The 17,494-nt window shown below is 41.4% G+C and overlaps 1 protein-coding gene across 2 annotated transcripts in view; it reads right to left on the bottom strand.

Annotated features, from left to right (window-relative positions):
- Window positions 1–1,300: 1,300 nt before the first annotated feature.
- RAB3B (RAB3B, member RAS oncogene family) overlaps window positions 1,301–17,494 on the bottom strand; it is a 42,673-nt gene continuing 26,479 nt past the window's right edge. For both annotated transcript variants that reach the window (XM_042819678.1, XM_042819679.1), the window contains exons 3-5: window positions 10,739–10,857; window positions 3,604–3,728; window positions 1,301–1,617 (exon numbers count right to left, since the gene is read on the bottom strand). In XM_042819678.1, the coding sequence (XP_042675612.1) occupies window positions 1,430–1,617; window positions 3,604–3,728; window positions 10,739–10,857 (432 nt within the window). In that variant the 3' untranslated portion in view covers window positions 1,301–1,429. The remainder of the gene's footprint in view (window positions 1,618–3,603; window positions 3,729–10,738; window positions 10,858–17,494) is intronic.

The raw sequence follows: 17,494 nt of genomic DNA on the forward strand, positions 1-17,494 counted from the left end.
TCTGCAAAGCGGTTCTTGAGTGCCAGGCTCAAGGACCATCAAAATGTGCTCATACAGCTCGATCAAAAGCGTTAAGGCACCTCTGTGCATACACACGACTGGCTGCTGTGACACAGCTCCTCCAGGCACACCTGGTGGCTACATTTCTCTTTATTTGGCAGTTTCGGAGGGTTCACATACAGTAATGGCACTCCTGGCGTTGCACAAGGCGAATTTTCAGTAGCGGGTCACACACACCCAAAGTCACTGTAAAGATTTCTGCAAACAACAAAATGCGGTGCAAAGGGTTCAAGCCTTGAGCATGCTGAGCTCAAACAACAAGATAGTGGCATTTTTCTCCAGAAAACCAGTGGTTTTTTTCTTAGAACTTTGAGATGTGACAACAAAACTCCAAGAGTGAATGCTAGTGCCATCAGCGCCATGGGCAGATGCTGGACTCCGGATTCTGACAACAGAAAGTCTCCTTGGGGAGAGGAGCATATAGGCCTGTGGTAAAGCCATAAAACTTTTCCTAGCTATACCACTAATACTGCAAATTTCTTCTACATCCACCTCATTTACATTTACTGATGCAACCTGCAGTCACTGCTTGGAGCTGCGCTGTGCAAACCATGGTGCAATCATGGACAAAGGCACATGCTACAGTTTTACTGATTCACAAAAGCAGTTCCTTATATTTCAGAGAAACACAAGCTCTGCACGTGGCACACATACAGAGATCTACACCCATACAAAACTTCATCTTTTAGTACAAGTATATATTTAGTGCAGTAACATTGTAGGCGTCAAATATTAAAAATTATCCATCCCCTCAAAGAATCATGCCACATCTGTAGTGTATCCAACAGGATATCTTTGATGTTTTATTCATCGCGTCTTTTCCCACACACTTCTTCTAAAATTATACACAGTGGTTGAACCTGAAACTTGAAAATCTATCCTCACACATGCACCGTCTAGCACAAAATTAAAAAATGGAATCAACAACAAAACACAGAAAAATTTAACAATATTGGCAATGCTACTTTGGCTCCTGCTTTCTTTCCGAGCTAGTGCTGTTTCTAAGTCTTATATACCATTACTTGCCTCCAGCCAAGCACACAGCAGCCAATTCCTCATGTCCATCATCCTGCAACTCATCTGCCACCGAGCAGCTGATCGGAGTAGATCCAAACGTAGGCATTTGCAACACTATGCGATTCTTTTTCTTCATTCAGCGTAACTCACACATTAACTAGGTGCACTCACAATATTTATTCAGTGTTTCTTTTTAAATTATCAGATAATATATATTAAACACTCCAGCACATTAAACACACCAGTTTCCTACAACAGAGACTTCTGCCTTTGGACTACATGGTAATGAACCACAGAGAAAGAGAAAATTTAGTCAGGAAAGGAGAAAGACATTTCTCAGCAAGAAAGGTCACTAACATGAACAGTTCTGCTGTGAAGGGGGTGGGTTGTCCATGAGCCTCACATTCCTTCCCGAAGTGCCCCTGGAAGGGTCCGACTCTATACTCTCTGACATCTTTTCACAGATTATATCCACAAGACGCTCAAACACCTGCCTTACGTTGATGTTTTCTTTGGCACTAGCTTCAAAATAGTCAAAACCTGTGGGGAAAAAATAAATTAAAAACAATAATAATAAGTCAAGACTGATGATATGGAAATGGTTTAAAAGAATACTCTTCCCCCTCCCCCCCCCTCAAAGAATTCACCTTAAGAAAACAAGAATCTGACAGTTCTTAGGCTCAGTTGACTCTCACTGTCTCAAATACTGAGCAGAAATGCATCTAAAATTCACCATTCCTGCTGACAGCTGGCACTGCTCCCCTCCCACAAAGGCCTGAGCTCTGCCCCACCAGGAGCAGTGTGCTGATCTGCCAAGCTTTTACCTGTGATGTTTTGGGTCTCACACTTTGTCTTCCTAAACCAAGGGCCTCAAAGACCAACCATCCCTTACAATAGCTGTTGCTTACATGCCCTTGTCTATTATTTTGCCAGCAGCACGAGCTCAAATGTCACACAGCTTATTTTGGAATAAAACGCATTTACATTTTGGGGGTATCCTGCATCAGTTTCCTTGATTCTATCACAAAAGAAGGGAAGAGAAGTCTTAAGTGACAGCCACTGCTTGTAGACTGACTCACCCTGTGTGTAGTACAAATAGGTGCTTACCCTATTCTAACCCTTTTAAAAAGTCATGGAATAACAGGGGAATTGGTGGTGGAAACGTACATAAGGACATAAGAAATCAGAGAACAGAACTATGATATTTGTGCCTGTCTAAAACTGGTCTAGCTTTTGCTGTGGCGGAAGCTGTTTTGATTCAGTTCACAGTCAGGCCAATACGTTTCTTAATGTGGTTGGAAAATGTTTCCAATGAAGTTAATGCTACTGCACAAGCTTAGAGAAAAACGCTAAAGGATATCCTTTACGTGAATCATTAAGGTGAATGCTAATTGTTTAAGCAGCCAATAGTCAATTAAAGAGATTCCTCCCACCCAATACACAAAGTAATTTCAGATAATGCTGAATGCAACAATCACAGTAAATACACAGTCTGGTAAAACCAGATACTTTTTCCAGTTCTTTTAAAAGACCATTCTGGATGCTGGGAGGCTACAGAACAAGAGGGATGGGGCAACACTTTCCAAATACACAATTAGCTTTTGTTATCCTTCACAGTGGAATGTGTCCAGCAGAGGACAGATCAGGGAAGAGCTGGGGATTCTCCAACAGAACAGCACCCTGCTGATGGAGTCAGTTTCTATGGCAACTCCTGCACATGCACGTGCTTCCAAGCATCCCACACTTTACAGTTTCAGATTCTAGATGCCAGATTTGTATTTAAACGTACAGATTAATGATTCTGGAGGGAGGGAGAAAAAAACATTTGTAGTCCATATAGAAGTGGGAATTTCAGCAAAACTCAGTATTTGATTTTATATTGGTGTGGACAATTTTTCGGCTACTAACAGTGTAATTACTCTTAGAAAAAACACAGAAACACAGGCACAAATTGGAGAAACTGCAAGAAAGAACCTGGATTACTTGTACTTTTAAAGATATACTGAATTTCAGTATGTGGAAAAGATATGCAAACTGGTGATCTGATCAAGGTCACTCTTTAATCATCTACACATTGTGCACTGCGCCCCAATACCCGCAGTTTAACAACAGATTTTACAACCTCTGATTACTGCTTAAGAACTGAGAACAGCATAAGATTTCATGAATTTGTGATTCTGTTTATTCCTTTCAGTTTGGTAAGAATCTCTGCTCTTACAAGCTAAACGAGGATTTATAGCATGTCCAATGTAAGGGTTTTCACAATTTAACTAGTCAATTTTAACAGGATTTTCTTGCCATGTGAATTCTTCAAGAGAAGACATTACAGTTAATGCAGAAACCCAGATTCCATATGCTATAATATATAATCAAAATAATAAATACATGAGAAATCAAGGTGAGTACCCTATACTTTGTTGTCCCCTCAAAATTTTTCACTGCAATTCTAGCTTCCTCTCAATGGAACTCTTTACTAAAGTCTAGTACAAGTTTAGAACATTCTACTAAACTCTACTAAACACATACCCAGCTGATCAGCCAGATGTTTCCCTTTCTCCAAAGGAACGATCCTTTCATCCTCCATGTCACATTTGTTTCCAACCAGGATCACCTGTGCATTGTCCCAGGAGTAGGTCTTGATTTGTGTGGCCCTGCAGCAGGATGAGAAAGACTGTTTCCTTCCATCAGCCACGCCAAAAGACAATCACACTTTAAATATAAAAATAAATACCATTAAGCAATATCCATATCCAAAGACTGTTGATCAATTAAAAGACAAATGACCAAACTTACACATGAAGCAAAATGCAACCAATGTCATCTGCAACCCCATTCTGTTTTATTATTCCTTAACTTTGTATGACAATAAAGTTCCTTAATACTTTGTGTTTTACAGATCTTTGGATGCAAACAAAAATACTGAACTGAATGAAGACTAAGGGAAAAAGCGAACATCTCCATCAGCTGCAATCTCAGAGGAACAACATCCAATCACACCTTTTACTGTCTTCTTAGGAGAGAACACATAATAGATACACAAAAATACTTCAGAGCAGGAAAAAAATAATTCTGATTTGCAGCAGCACATTTGCTGCAGAGTTTTAGCAACATCATAAGTTGTGTTTTGAGAGTCAAACACAGAGTCATGTTTGCTTCAACAGGAAAACCACCCTAGAGTCTGCAAGTTGCATGGAAACACGGAAAGAACTGCGAAATTAAAACAGAAATGTTCCTGATTGGGAACATATAGGCTCAAGGTAACATTCTGTAAGCTAACATTTGAACACAGCTGGATTAAGTGATACCTGAAGCAGCAAACAGCAGCTGCAATGACAGACTGCATACATCTGACAGATGCTCCCATCAATAACAGAGGGATCAAACATGTGGGAGTTGAAGCGGGAGCACTGAGGGGAACTTGAGCCACAGAGAGCTTTGGAGGCTTTGTGTGCTGAAACTGGAGTGGAGCTGTCTGTGAACCTCAGGAGTCTGACCTTACACTTAGCCTCTTTATAGTTTTTTTTTAAATGTCAAAATAAAATACAGATATTTTTATAATGAGGGCCAGTCTCTTCTCACCATCCTCAGAGGATTGTCACAGAGATTGCAGCAGAACAGTATTAACCTGGTACCATTAGTTCTCATCCATTTTCCAGCCAGCTCTATCTTTTAAGTCTCTCTCCTTCCCAAAGGTAATTAGGCTGCTGTGCCAGCAGCCTAATAGGCCTTCGTATTCCATTCCTCCTCCAAACAGTTAGCCTGTCCCTATCCACCTTCCCATATTTTCTCCCTGCTCATGCCCAATGCAAGTTGTTTACTTGCTGTTGCAATGCAAATCAGATTGTGTGCAACTCCACAGTGGTCTGTGAAAAAGGGCTCAATTCACTGCACAACTTGACTTTAAGCAGCAGCCCGTTTGATTTGCACTGGAAAACACAAACCTAGAGCAAGCCCACTGTACCAGTCCAGGTTCACACTGCAACATGCAAAATTAAGAAGACTGTGCAATTAAACTTGAATTCCTATTACTACCCAGGAAAAGGGCTCCTTCACTTTCACACTGCTGAGTGTCCCCCATGTAGACAAGTCCAGTGAGAGCTATACAATAAGTTTATGCAGTATCCTGTGCTTCTTCAAGGCACATCACAGAAGGGGAGGACTTCAGAGGTCAGTCAAAAGCCCAGAAAGATGGAAGTGTTCCATTCTCACTCTGTAGACAACTGCGAGAACGTAAGTCTCGCCAGGCTCCTCTTCTGATTCCTGTTCTCCTCTCTGGATTGGTTTCAGCCTTTGAGGGGCTCACATGAAGGCACACTGCCAAATCTTGGCTATCTAAATGGAATTACTTGGAAAATGAAAAAGAGGAAAAAAGCATGAAGGCCCTCCTGCTGAAACTCATCACTCTCAATTTGTAAAAGTTAGTGAAAATCTTCTCTCTCCAAACACTGACATTTACAGTTATTGGGAATGACATCATAATAATGATAATAAATACTTTTACAAAGTAGAATGTCCAAACAGTCCTTATCCCTATCCCAAAGATAAAGCAGCAAATCTTCAGAAAGAGTTATTTAAAAAAAGAAAAACAAAAACTTACGCAATTGATTTGCTTGAACAACTATGAGGACAGTTCAGGGTACAAATTGGGAAAAATATCTGTGACACAACAATAAAGTTATGCCTTATTTGTGCTGAAATTTTGTGCTGAATTTGTTTAGGTTGGATGTTAGGGGGAAGTTCTATACAAGGAGAGTGGTTAGGCCCTGGAACGGGCTGCCCAGGGAGGTTGTGGATGCCCCGTCCTTGGATGTGTTTAAGGCCAGGTTGGACGGGGTCCTGGGCAACCTGATCTGAATGTGTGTGTTTGGTGGCCCTGCTAGGCAGGGGGGTTGGAACTACATGATCCTTGAGGTCCCTTCCAACCCGGGTGATTCTGTGATTCTGTGAAATCTCCAAGTCATGATGAAGCACATGATTTTTAAAATTCATGCTTAGAAGAAAAATAGTCTCAGGTCCACAACATCAACAACCTAATTTGGAGACCAGCCTCAAAGATAAATAATGCCAGTGATTTGTGAACCCAGTTGTCACTTAAAACTAAGTTAAATTCAACCAATCTTTCCTTCCCTTCAATGAAATTGCCTAGATTGTCCAAATTATATTTTACTTCCCACACAGTTTCAAATGAGGTTTAATACACTGATTGATCTACACACAAAACTATCAAGGCAATGTCAAAGAATAACTGGCAGAGAAGACTGTTAAGAAATCTGGAAACTGAAAGCCATAAGAGCTCATTTAACCCTTTCACTCAGCCTACAGAAAAAAACATTCATGTGAATGAAAATCTCATGTCTATACAAGACATCAAGAGCTTGTCTAAATGCCTGATATAGGCATGACCTTCCTTATTTAGAAAAGAGCACCTTTAGGACAAAAGAGTACCTTTAGTTAAGGTGAAGCATTTCTGTAGTGACACAAAGTAAACTCCAATCCTCTACAATGCCCGTTCTTCAGAAGGGCATAGGAAAAGATCGCCCGAAGAAATTCTGAGGCAGTTAGAACAGTCACTGCCAAGGAGCCAGAGAGAGGAGGTAAAGCGCAGTGTATGCATACACAGCAAGTTTTAGAGATGTTGCAGCTTCATGATAAGGCTTAGAGAATAATCAAGCTAGCAAACACAATCTCTGATGGCAATTTTCACCCACTAGCTAGAGGGTGATTATAACCTCCCTGGTATCTTAGAGCTTCACAAGGGAAAAGCTCTCTCTTCAGCTGAGAGATAACTATGCACAAGTCCACCTCCCTGTAATTTCAGTGTAATGATGAAGATGAATTTTGGGACCTCTACACACCCTTGGGAACTCAGCAGAAGCTGAGAGTTTGTCATGGGCAAGAGCTTACTTGGAGCTCTAGGTCTCAGGTTCAGCTGTTCATGCTTCTGGCTTGTTTTCTGTAGGGAGCTTTGCAGGAAGAAATGGTGCAAGAGAAAGCAGTGAGATGGGCTGAGCATCATATTGGCAGCCTGCTTATATCTTAATAAACCAGAATCACTGAGCAGCAGCAGGCAGGCACCAGCAAGAAGGAGCAAGCTTTAGACTGGAGAATGTTCTATTGAAAAACACATAATGACTACCATGCATTACAGTATATGCTAAGATACTACATAATAAGTGTACAACACAATATGCTGAAATCGTGCCTATACACTAAGTTGCCCCTGGCTAATTTCAAAACACACTTGGTTAAATCAGTGTAGAACTGCATAAAGAAAACCTAAGGGAAGTTCAGAAAAGATATAATAAATGTCTTTTCTATCTGAGAATTCTGATAATACAGTACTTTTTTTTAATTCCATCCAATGGACTTCATTCTGTTGCTCACTGCATAGGTCTCATCTGTAGCTTATCTAGTCTTTCTGTGTCTTGAGAGAGACACTCAAATTCCATCCTCACATGCCACTTCAGAAGTAATAGGCTCCTCTTAAAGGGTTTAATTCATGTTAATTGAATACTGCTCATTTATTCTCAGTGTCTAAAAATGTCAGTCAATTTGCTGCATCACACTGCATTTATCACAAAACGTTTAACTTCACAGCATTCTTTATTTACTGTACCTGGAAACAAAAAAAAAAAAGAAAAAAAAACCACTATCACTAGCTAGCTAGAACAACAAGGCACTTAAAAGGGAGAAAAGATATGTAGGACTAATTGCTGTAATTTCTGGAAACTTGCAGGATGTAAAAATATTGGGATGAGCTCTGCTGTCAGTTTTTACACATGTTCCAGGTGGATGCTCCAACTAATCTCAGTGAATGTTTAAGTAAGGTCTTAGCATGGCTTGCTGCAGCCTCACCTAAACCTCTGTGCAAGCAGAAGCTTCCAAACAGAAGCACTGCAGGGCTGCTATGGCTTCCTTTTATCACCAGGCATGCTGCTACCTTGCACAATTGACCTTGCAGGCCACCAGGCTCAGGGAGAGAAAGGCTGTAGGCTAAAGCATCTTGTTCCACTCCAGTAGCAAACACCTTCATTTTTCAGAGATTGTACAGTTCCTGACTGAAGATCAGATCCATTGCAATGGCTTTTGGTTTGTTCTCGTTTGTTTGAAATATTAACTGCATCACCAAGCACAGTGGAAAACAGGAAAAAAAGAAACCAAAACATCCTACATATTTACTATGCTAGCAGTATGCCAGGGGCTGATACAGCAGCACCAACAATAGACAAAAGCCTCGATTTGCATTTCCAGTCTCTTCAGAAGTTTAGAAAGCAACTTTGTAGACTGGGAAAGAACTCTTCGCTGCACCACCACTAGAGGACTCTGCTGGCTTTGCTACAAGTCTTTGGTTCGTCTGTGGACAAGAAAAGGAAACGGGCTACAGGCTGATTTTATCCATACCCCATCCACTTGGGCTGAGAATCTTCAAGCTCATGATTGGAAAGATTCCTGACATGACAAGTAAAAATCACCGGTGATGGTTCACCTCTGTCCTTTTGCTGGAAAGTTCCTCTTAGCAAAAGTTCCGACTGCAGCCACTGTGGCACAGGGAGATAGTCAAGTAGGCAAAGCTGACCTTTTCTTACACTGCTGCACCATTGCTTTTGAGGGAACAAATGTTAGATCATTTCAGTACAAAGCCTCAAGTTAAACTGTGCCTTAAGTTTAAAATAGCAGTGCACAGTAGCAGCTCATAGATCGAATTTTAGTACTTTTTTTCACCATTTAACTGAAACAGAGAATATATATAAAAAGACTGACAATTATACAAGCTTTGTCCATCTCAAACACCTGCAGAAACACACCATAATCTTCTATACCTGTATACTTCACAGATGTAGAAAAATGGGTGGAAGAAACACAATTGGAAAGTTGGAGGCGCACAAGATAAATATGGCTTAAACTTGGATTTCATAAGCAAAATTCAAAACCAAAATCCCCCTTTAAGTTGGCTGATTTTTAGACATCAGTGCCAAAGCCAGTGACCTGGTGCTGTCTTTTGCTTCTACACTATGTATTTATTTCCAAGGTGTTAGTTTCCTTAAAAGAGCACTACATACAAGGGATATCAAATATAAGGAAAAAGACATCTGAAAGGAACTCTTTTGTGATACAGAAGGAACAGTAACAGCCCACATTTGTATAAGGCCTCAAGGAAATTTATATAATCAAGTCAGATATCTCCTTCAAAAATATCTCCATGAACTACCCCACTCCAAGCCCTTGTTACCTGTTTATTTTGATAGTACCTAAACCCTGTGTGTTTGCCTGCTAGTTGGACAGCATGCACACAGTGACTGGTCAGACAGGTAGAACAATCCAAGTTTCCTCACACATCTCACTGCAAGAGTGAGTGGAAACTGCATTTTTAGATTTGGCTAAACTAATAAAACTTATTAGAGGGGAAAACAACTTGCAGACAGACACATAGATGGGCTGTATGGCCCTAATATACCTTGTTTCATCAAGAAATCAAGCTGAAATATTCCTAGTTTAGTGAAAAATATTGCCCTAGCTCACATGCCTATGGAAAACAGTCTTCTGGAAAAAATCCCTGTGTAGGTACTTGCATGAATTTGGTTAAAGCTGCATCATATGAATGAATCTGATTTGGGCAAAACTTCAGGTTTGTGCTTCTAGCAAGGAAAAAAAATTTTTTGCACTAGCTGCTGAACTACAGGTTAGAGACGGTGCTGCAGTTCGCCTTCTGCAACATGGCATCTTGATACTGACCATAAGGTGAAAGCATACGTTACATATTTATATACGATGATCATCAGCAGCTGCTTGAGTGGACAGTGAGAGCAAATAGGGAGCAACCTCAGAAGAATGCCAAGTTACTAGAAACATCTATGTTATTTTGCCTTCTGAGTTACAATCTAGCTTTGATGATAATGGAAAGATGTTCAATAAAAACGAAGACTGAGCTGGATGCTAAGAGCTAGAGCCATGTAAGGAGGTTTTATGTCATCTATCTGCTGCCATCACATACTCCTGGGACACTGCGATCACTGCAAATTCATCTGGCAGACTTAAGAGATTCCATTAACCTCTGTGCTACCTTTCTTTGCACTCTCACCATACCTATCTGCAGTATAAAGCCACAGGGTGACACACAGCAATGACTGCAAGATATTTGAGGTCACCTAGGTCTCCCCTATCAACATGATAGTTGTAACAAGAATTGATGTTCCCATGTCAGTGCTCAGCACTGAAGAGTCAGAGACGTGATCTGGTTTCTTTGCAGTTCTTTACAGCAGGGATACATTCTCCTCACCACCCAGCTCTGAACAGACTCCAGCTGCAGTCATATATGAAGGAATTCACAATTTCTGTCCCTCACAGAGATTGTTATCAAAGCTGGATCAGCATTGAAGAGGTGCCTTGGAGTCCCTTTGAGAGGATGCCATGGCAGAACCAGAGCTCCAGCAACAGGGTCCAGCCTTCCACTCACCTGTGCTGCGCTTACAGCTTCTACCTTGCAGCTGCTCAAATATTTCCATCCTTCCACCACACTGATAAGAGAACATCTCCCAGCAACTGCCAACATGGAGTCCACAAGCTCTACCCTTGGCCACACTCTCTTGCATGAAGAGAAGTGGCCAAAACCAACCAACCAAACAAACCAAACTAACAACAAAAATAATAACTTTTTTCCTACCAGTCCTGCACTGCATTGAAGGATTCTTCACTGGTGATGTCATACATGAGGATGAAGCCCATGGCGCCTCGGTAGTAGGCTGTGGTGATGGTCCTGTACCTTTCTTGTCCAGCTGTATCCTGGAACAGAACAGAATACTCAGGCTTTAAGACTCTATGTCTCAGAAACAGAAGCTGCAGTTAGGTTCTGTATCTAAAATAAGGCAATCACTTTTTATTATTACATGTTTAGAAGTTCTCATTTGTTCCCACTGAAATGAGCTTTACTTACATTTTAGCATTAACTGGGCTTTTGCATCAGTGATGATCTGTTAAATGCGTTTTGACACATGTACTATTAAAAAAATAACCAAAGATGTCAACCCCTTAATTGCTCTTCTCTGTCTCAGCTTCAATGCAATAATAAAATGTTCACAGAGTTCACTGAAAGCTGACTCTTCAAAGCAGGCAATGGAAAATCATCAAGCATTGTACCCAGCAGAAGACATAAATGCGTGCCATTTAGTGTCATGGTTTGAAATACGTCATTGAAATAGGTGCTATGGGTGATTCAGTTCTAACCTGAGGATAGAGACAGCAATTAAAAACTTGATGTGGTGAGAATTATTCTACAAAGTGAATTTAACATGGACTGTCCCAATGAAAGTGGCTGAAGCGTGCATACTAATTTCAGATTTGTTAGTTTCCTTCAGCTTAATTCTCTTCAGCAACTACCTTTACCTGATGTTTTCACTTCTGTGTTTAGCTTGACAGCACAAAGGTGGGACTCTGTCTCTGGCACATACAACAGAAGCATTTTGAAAGACTTGAGACAGCTGGAAAGTATGTCACCTACCATCTGTTCGATGCCAACAACATTTATTCCTTGCAAACTGAGGAACATTTCTACATCAGATCAGCAGTTCTGCTGATCAGCCACTCTGCTCCCTCTGGACCTGCCTACTGAGCTATGGACAGAAGCTATATGCTTAAAGGAGCTCTCTTTTAGGAAATATAACGTATTGAGATCTTCCTTGAACAAAATATTTAATCCACCTTTTGGCAAACAGCAACTCTGCAAAACAGGTGGCATAATGCCTTATCTTCAAAGGGAACACTCAGCATTAGCATTGACTGCTGTTTACTCTTAAGGGTCAGCAGTTCTGAGATGAGTTCTTAAGTCTTCTAAAACCCACACTTCATAAAACATTTACTGCCAATGTAATTAACAAAAATAGACTTTCTCTAGGGAAAAAGAGCCAAAAAATACTTATCACTCATACAACTATCTGGAAGAGAAAAATAAATTTGTTCAGAGCACTCTTTCACAAGCACAGGGCCAGTTTCTGGTCAGACACACCACGATCCAGGGAAAACACATGAGGTATAATGAGTGGGAGACCCAGCTTGAAAATTCTACTGTCTATAGGCCCCATAAATGCAGCTTTGTTTATGCTGCATGCAAGAGACAGCATTGGCCCTTCCAGAACATGCACAAGGAATCATGTGAAAAGGGAATTCAGCCATGAACACTTGTTGCTCTGCACCAGCACATCACAGAGGCACTGTAGGAGGAAGGTGCTTGTAAATAAGCTCCCTGCAGCTCACGTAAAAGGCTCTGCCTATTGCTGCCATGCGACTATCCACAGCTGTAACACAAAGTGAATTTCCCAGGGGAGAGCATGCAGCAGGAATTTTGCTGTAAAGTCACCACACTTAAGAGATTTTTTGCTGAAACTCGCACGTTTATTTCAAGACGGGATAGTCCACTGCCTGGTCACAGTGAGCCATTGTGTGATGACTACAGAACATTTCTCAGATTCTCTCCTGACAAGAAGTACCAGAGTGAGGTGAACATCCCTTCATAGCCTGAGCGATCTGTTCTCCCACCACTGAGAAACCCATTGCAGAGCTCTTCTGCTCACTGGCACCACATCCCCACTTTTGCTGCTGAGCGCTAAACCAGCTGCGCCACCTGGCTCCTGGCTGTACTTCTTCACATGAGAAAGGTCTCAGCAACAATATTATTATTCTGATTGTTCAGAGACATGATAGTTGCATTATTTTAACCTGATTTCCTGAGAACACAAAGATCATAACATCACTGGTCTCTACAGCTCATGTGTGCGCACCTGTTTTAACTCTGGAAACTACTAATGACTCCTGATCAGATTTGACCAAGGAGAGATCCCAAAGGTACGCTCCTGCAGGTGTTAGGGAAATGGGTGGAGAAGAGCGATATGAAGCACACTCCTGATGGGGGAAAAAAGCTCAAGTGCAACACTTGCCATTTCAAACCAAAAAGGATCTGTAGGAGAGGCTTTCTTCAAGCCTCCTTAATAAGTAGACCTGTGGAAAAAAGGCCTCTCTGTTTAGCTGAAAGATCTAAGTCAGTACAAGTAACTTCTCAGATACTGCAATCTACAAAAAGAAACAAACTCGTAGTAGTCAAGCTTCCTTAATTCAAATGCTCATGGAGTTTCTGCTTTATACCTCCATTACCTGGTTCTATCCCCAAATCTTATCTTCTATTTCCTGTTTGAATAAGACTCTTTTTGGCTTGTGGCATGAGGCTGTGATCAAGCAGTGAGCAATCACAAGCAGCACTGTCTATCTACACAGAATCATCTGGAAAGAAACTGAATTTGACAACGGCTGGGAGCCAGGATCTGGCTGAGGAGGCCCTGAAGGGACGATGAGCAGCCACAGGGGAGGTTTAGCATGGCCTCAAAAACACGCACCACTGCAAACTGAGCATCTGGGTTCACACTTTGTGTTCAGGCTGTGGTACTGCCTTCAGACTGAAATATGGCAATTCTAGATGGTTGGTTTGAGCATTTCTGCCTGTGTGCTGCAGTGGGCCCCTGCTTTGTACCTCAGTGATGGACAGGAATGCAGCCGCAAGTGATACTGGCTTAATTTTCCTGATTTACATCACGGCTTAATGCTATCTTCACTAGAACTGCCTTCCTTCCTCAAAACACATTCATTTTTCAGCATAAGTGAGAGAAAATAAACTGCAAAATCTGAGCTCTATTTCTTTAACTTGGACAGCAGCTGTCCTTACATCAGTTTAAAACACCACGAACCACAGGTAATCAGGTGCTTCAGTTCTACGCGCAAGACATTTAACCAATGAAGGAGATACACAGCTGACACAGATTGCTCCCCTCGCCCCAAAGTTGTTAGTAAGATTTCCAGATAGAGCACAAACACATGAGACAGGCAGCTGAGGCACAGGCAGGGACCAGCAGAAAGCCAGGGCAGCACTAACAGTCTAGCCAAACACCTGGGCAGAATAGCATGAGCCTTCAGTAGCCATAAGCCTGCTTGGCTCACCCCAAAGAGGAATCAGATAGCTTGGTTATAGGCAGGAGCAGAACAGTCTCTGTGAGGTACATTTACACTGATACACTAAGTCTGTTCCTCCATAGCTTACGTGTTTGCCTGTCCTTAACACAAACAATTAAAAAAAACCCACAAGACCATTAGCTGGTAGCTTGAAACAAAAATACGAAGATTTTGCATTAATTAGCAATCAAGTTTCAGGGTTTATCACAGGAAAAAGGATCTAAATGCATTCGCATTACGTGTGGATGCGCTCTACTCACAAAGTTCACCACCTAAACGTTCACAGGACCACAACCAGCTTCTTGTTATTTACTTGGCTGCTCAACAGCAACAGTGAGGTACTCATGCAGGAAACACACTTGAGGTTTTAAATCACAACAGACATTCTTTGCTGCTGCTCTGAAAGATGAGAATCCCTACCTCCGTTTAAGTGCAGATTTCCAGCCACAAATTCTTTTTCTCAAAACAAAATGTCACCAAAACGTCCTTCTTGTACCAGATTTAATCCCCTCAGCACCATGACTTTTCCAGCAATGTACATAACCAACACTCTTCACAATAAATAAACTTTGGTTTTTTTTGTTGTTTCTTTTTTTAAGGGTTATGTTTTTGTTACTTCTTGCTTTTAAAGAAGAATAACACTGAAGAATAAAAGTCACCTCTTGTCCAGATGGATGACAGCAGCACCTACAAACAGCACCCACGCCACTCCACTGCTGCCAAGAACTCAGCACCCTCCTTGCTTAGGCTACTAAGAGACTCAGAATGGAGGCTACGTCAGCCCCAATAACCAGCACCAGGAAAGGCCCATCTCGATGGCAGAGGCTGCTTGTTGTGCACCCTGAGCTCAGCCATCACACCTCCTGCACATTACATGAAGGCACACATACACTTCCCTTGCAAAAGCAGATTTTTGACTGGAAGACACCACACGCCAACTAAATAAATGCCATTCAGATTAGAAAGGGAAAAAAAAACACTGAAAACCACATGCATGAGTGAACAGAGTGACCTCTGGCAGACTAGTATGTGACATTAAAGAGAAAATGGTAACATAGAGCTTACTGTTCCCACTGGCAGCTAGAAATAGGAACAAACAGGCAAGCAAGATGAGTCACTCGTTAAGACACGGAAAAGATGCAATGTCATGAAAAGCCCGTGAAGTTTCAAACACTGCCAGGAGCAAAATAACATCTGGTTCCTTCAGAACTCAGCGCTGATTAAAATGCTCCATTTTAACAGATTGTATTGAGCATTTTTCCTTTCTTATTATTGAATGCTCCTGTTGCTGAAGAGTCACTGGAACCTACTCAGGCACACCCAGATACCTTGAGAGCCAGCTCCACGTGAGTAGTATCAGCAACATGCAGCAAAACATTTATGTTGGGGAAACAAAAGGAAAACAGACACAATAAAGCCATTCTTGTCTTTCATATAAGAGGTTCTACCCTTGCAAAGTATTTTTTAAACATTTTCCTGCCTTCACCCAACTTCCACTTCTCTAACTGCAAATAAACAATCTGAGATAGCAGTAAGATCCAAATACATTGCATCCCTCGATAGACCACCTACTCAGGGTAAGAAATAAAACCATCACCACAAAGACAAAATAAAAATAGGGAAAAAAAGCTTCTGAATGCAATTTCACATAAAGTTCGCCAGTTCTGCAAGACCTTTTCAGTTCTCCCACATATATTCTTGAGTTCCTCAGCCAACCATTGTAAGAACAGCTGTACAACACAGAGATGTCTGAGCAATGTCAGCCACTATAAACAGCATTAATTTGCTGGAGTTGTCAAGTTGTCAAGAAACAAATGCATTAATCACAGGCAGAGCAGCTCAGAAGCAGCACTATGGTACTGTCAATAAGCAAGTCTGCATCTAGATGTTCAGTGCTGCAGTGCACTGGATGGATGTGTGCTGGTCCAGCCATCACTGTGTGGGTCATAATGGTGGTCTTCTGACCCATGGAGATAAGCAACACAAAGGAAGATCTCAATACGTTATAAATCAACTGCCAAAAGAACAAATGCAAAATTCGTGAGGAGCAAGTGAAGTGATGTGTGGTACAGATCTGGCTAAATTCAGTAATCTGGTTCTTTGATCTGGAAACTAACAAGAACAGGTGAAGGGAATTAGCATCATCAAACTATCAGTTGCTTTCCCCCTCAAACACAAGCAAGCAAAACAGCAAATCCCAGCTAGGAGAGCAGCAGAGCGAGAGCCAGACTTCCTGGAGCCTATTTCGAGGTGATCAAATGTCATGGTAACAGCAAGAGAGGCAGCAACTGCTCAGCTCTGTGCACTGGGCAGCAGCTCCCGCAGCACTCAGCACTCCCTGGTGCATCCTCTGCTGCTCGACTCCAGGCAAGTCCTTCAGTTAACTCATTTACAAAGCAAATATGTATGTCCAAAGGTGTTTATGAAGCTTCAAGACTATATGCCTGGAGACCTGCTGTATTCCTAATTGTAAGGAAATTTAGTTTAGTATTCTGCTGCAAGCATTGCTCCATGGAAACGTTCCTGTTAACAAAAGATTTCAGCATATTTAATAGTGAATTGGGCCTAAATCTGGGCCTCACACTTCACAACCCTCCCCTGTGCATATTCTGTTACGGGGGTCGATTCAAAGATAAACAATTAAAAATTTTTGGTCAACTTGCTGTTGGTTGCCTTGCTGAAGCAGTGGGATTTTGGCCTGGGTGACGTCCAGAGGTCACTTTCAGCCTCAGCCATTCTGTGATTCGGGGAAATCTTTGTGGATTTAATGCTTGGTGTTTCCCATTCTTCCTGTTGTTGGGTCCTCAAAACTACAGTACCTGAGGTAAACTGCCCCCAAGCAGAGAGCCACTATTTTCTTTGGGAATGTACCATGGGTAACGTGGCCAGAGACAGCACACTGCCCACCTAGGCACCTGGGGGAATCAATTCCATTTCTTTGAATGCTATTCTCAAAGGCATTTGTACTAAGAAAGATCAGTACTACCAATGCTTATGATTTTGTCCATGTTATGATCTTTCTGAAGTCTCAATTCTAAACTAGAAAAATATTGAAAGTTTTAGCATTCAGGAAGGCGGAATAAAAGCCTAAAGACAACAAAACTCAAAAGCAATCTGAAGCTCATAAACCAGAAAGTAAATCAGAAGGAACAAAAAGTATGCGTCTCATTTCAGTTTGAAACACAGTGTTGGAAATTGACAATTACACGAATCCTTCTAGCTCATATGCTTATATTTGATGAAGATGTGCATGTATTTCAAAAAGCAATGCAATAAATCTGACGCAGTTCTCATTGGTGAAATGAAGTTTTTGCTTAAATTCAGAAAAACCTCACAAAAACCAATCAAATGGAATTTGATTAATTTCCAAGTAAGCTCACATCTCTGCTGAGAACAGAACGAAAGAATTTCATTTGAAGAGCTGCTA

This window comes from Centrocercus urophasianus, unplaced genomic scaffold (genome assembly GCF_019232065.1).
Source record: "Centrocercus urophasianus isolate 14NV4802_14NV808 unplaced genomic scaffold, USGS_Curo_1.0 seq_18, whole genome shotgun sequence".
Lineage (NCBI taxonomy): Eukaryota > Metazoa > Chordata > Aves > Galliformes > Phasianidae > Centrocercus > Centrocercus urophasianus.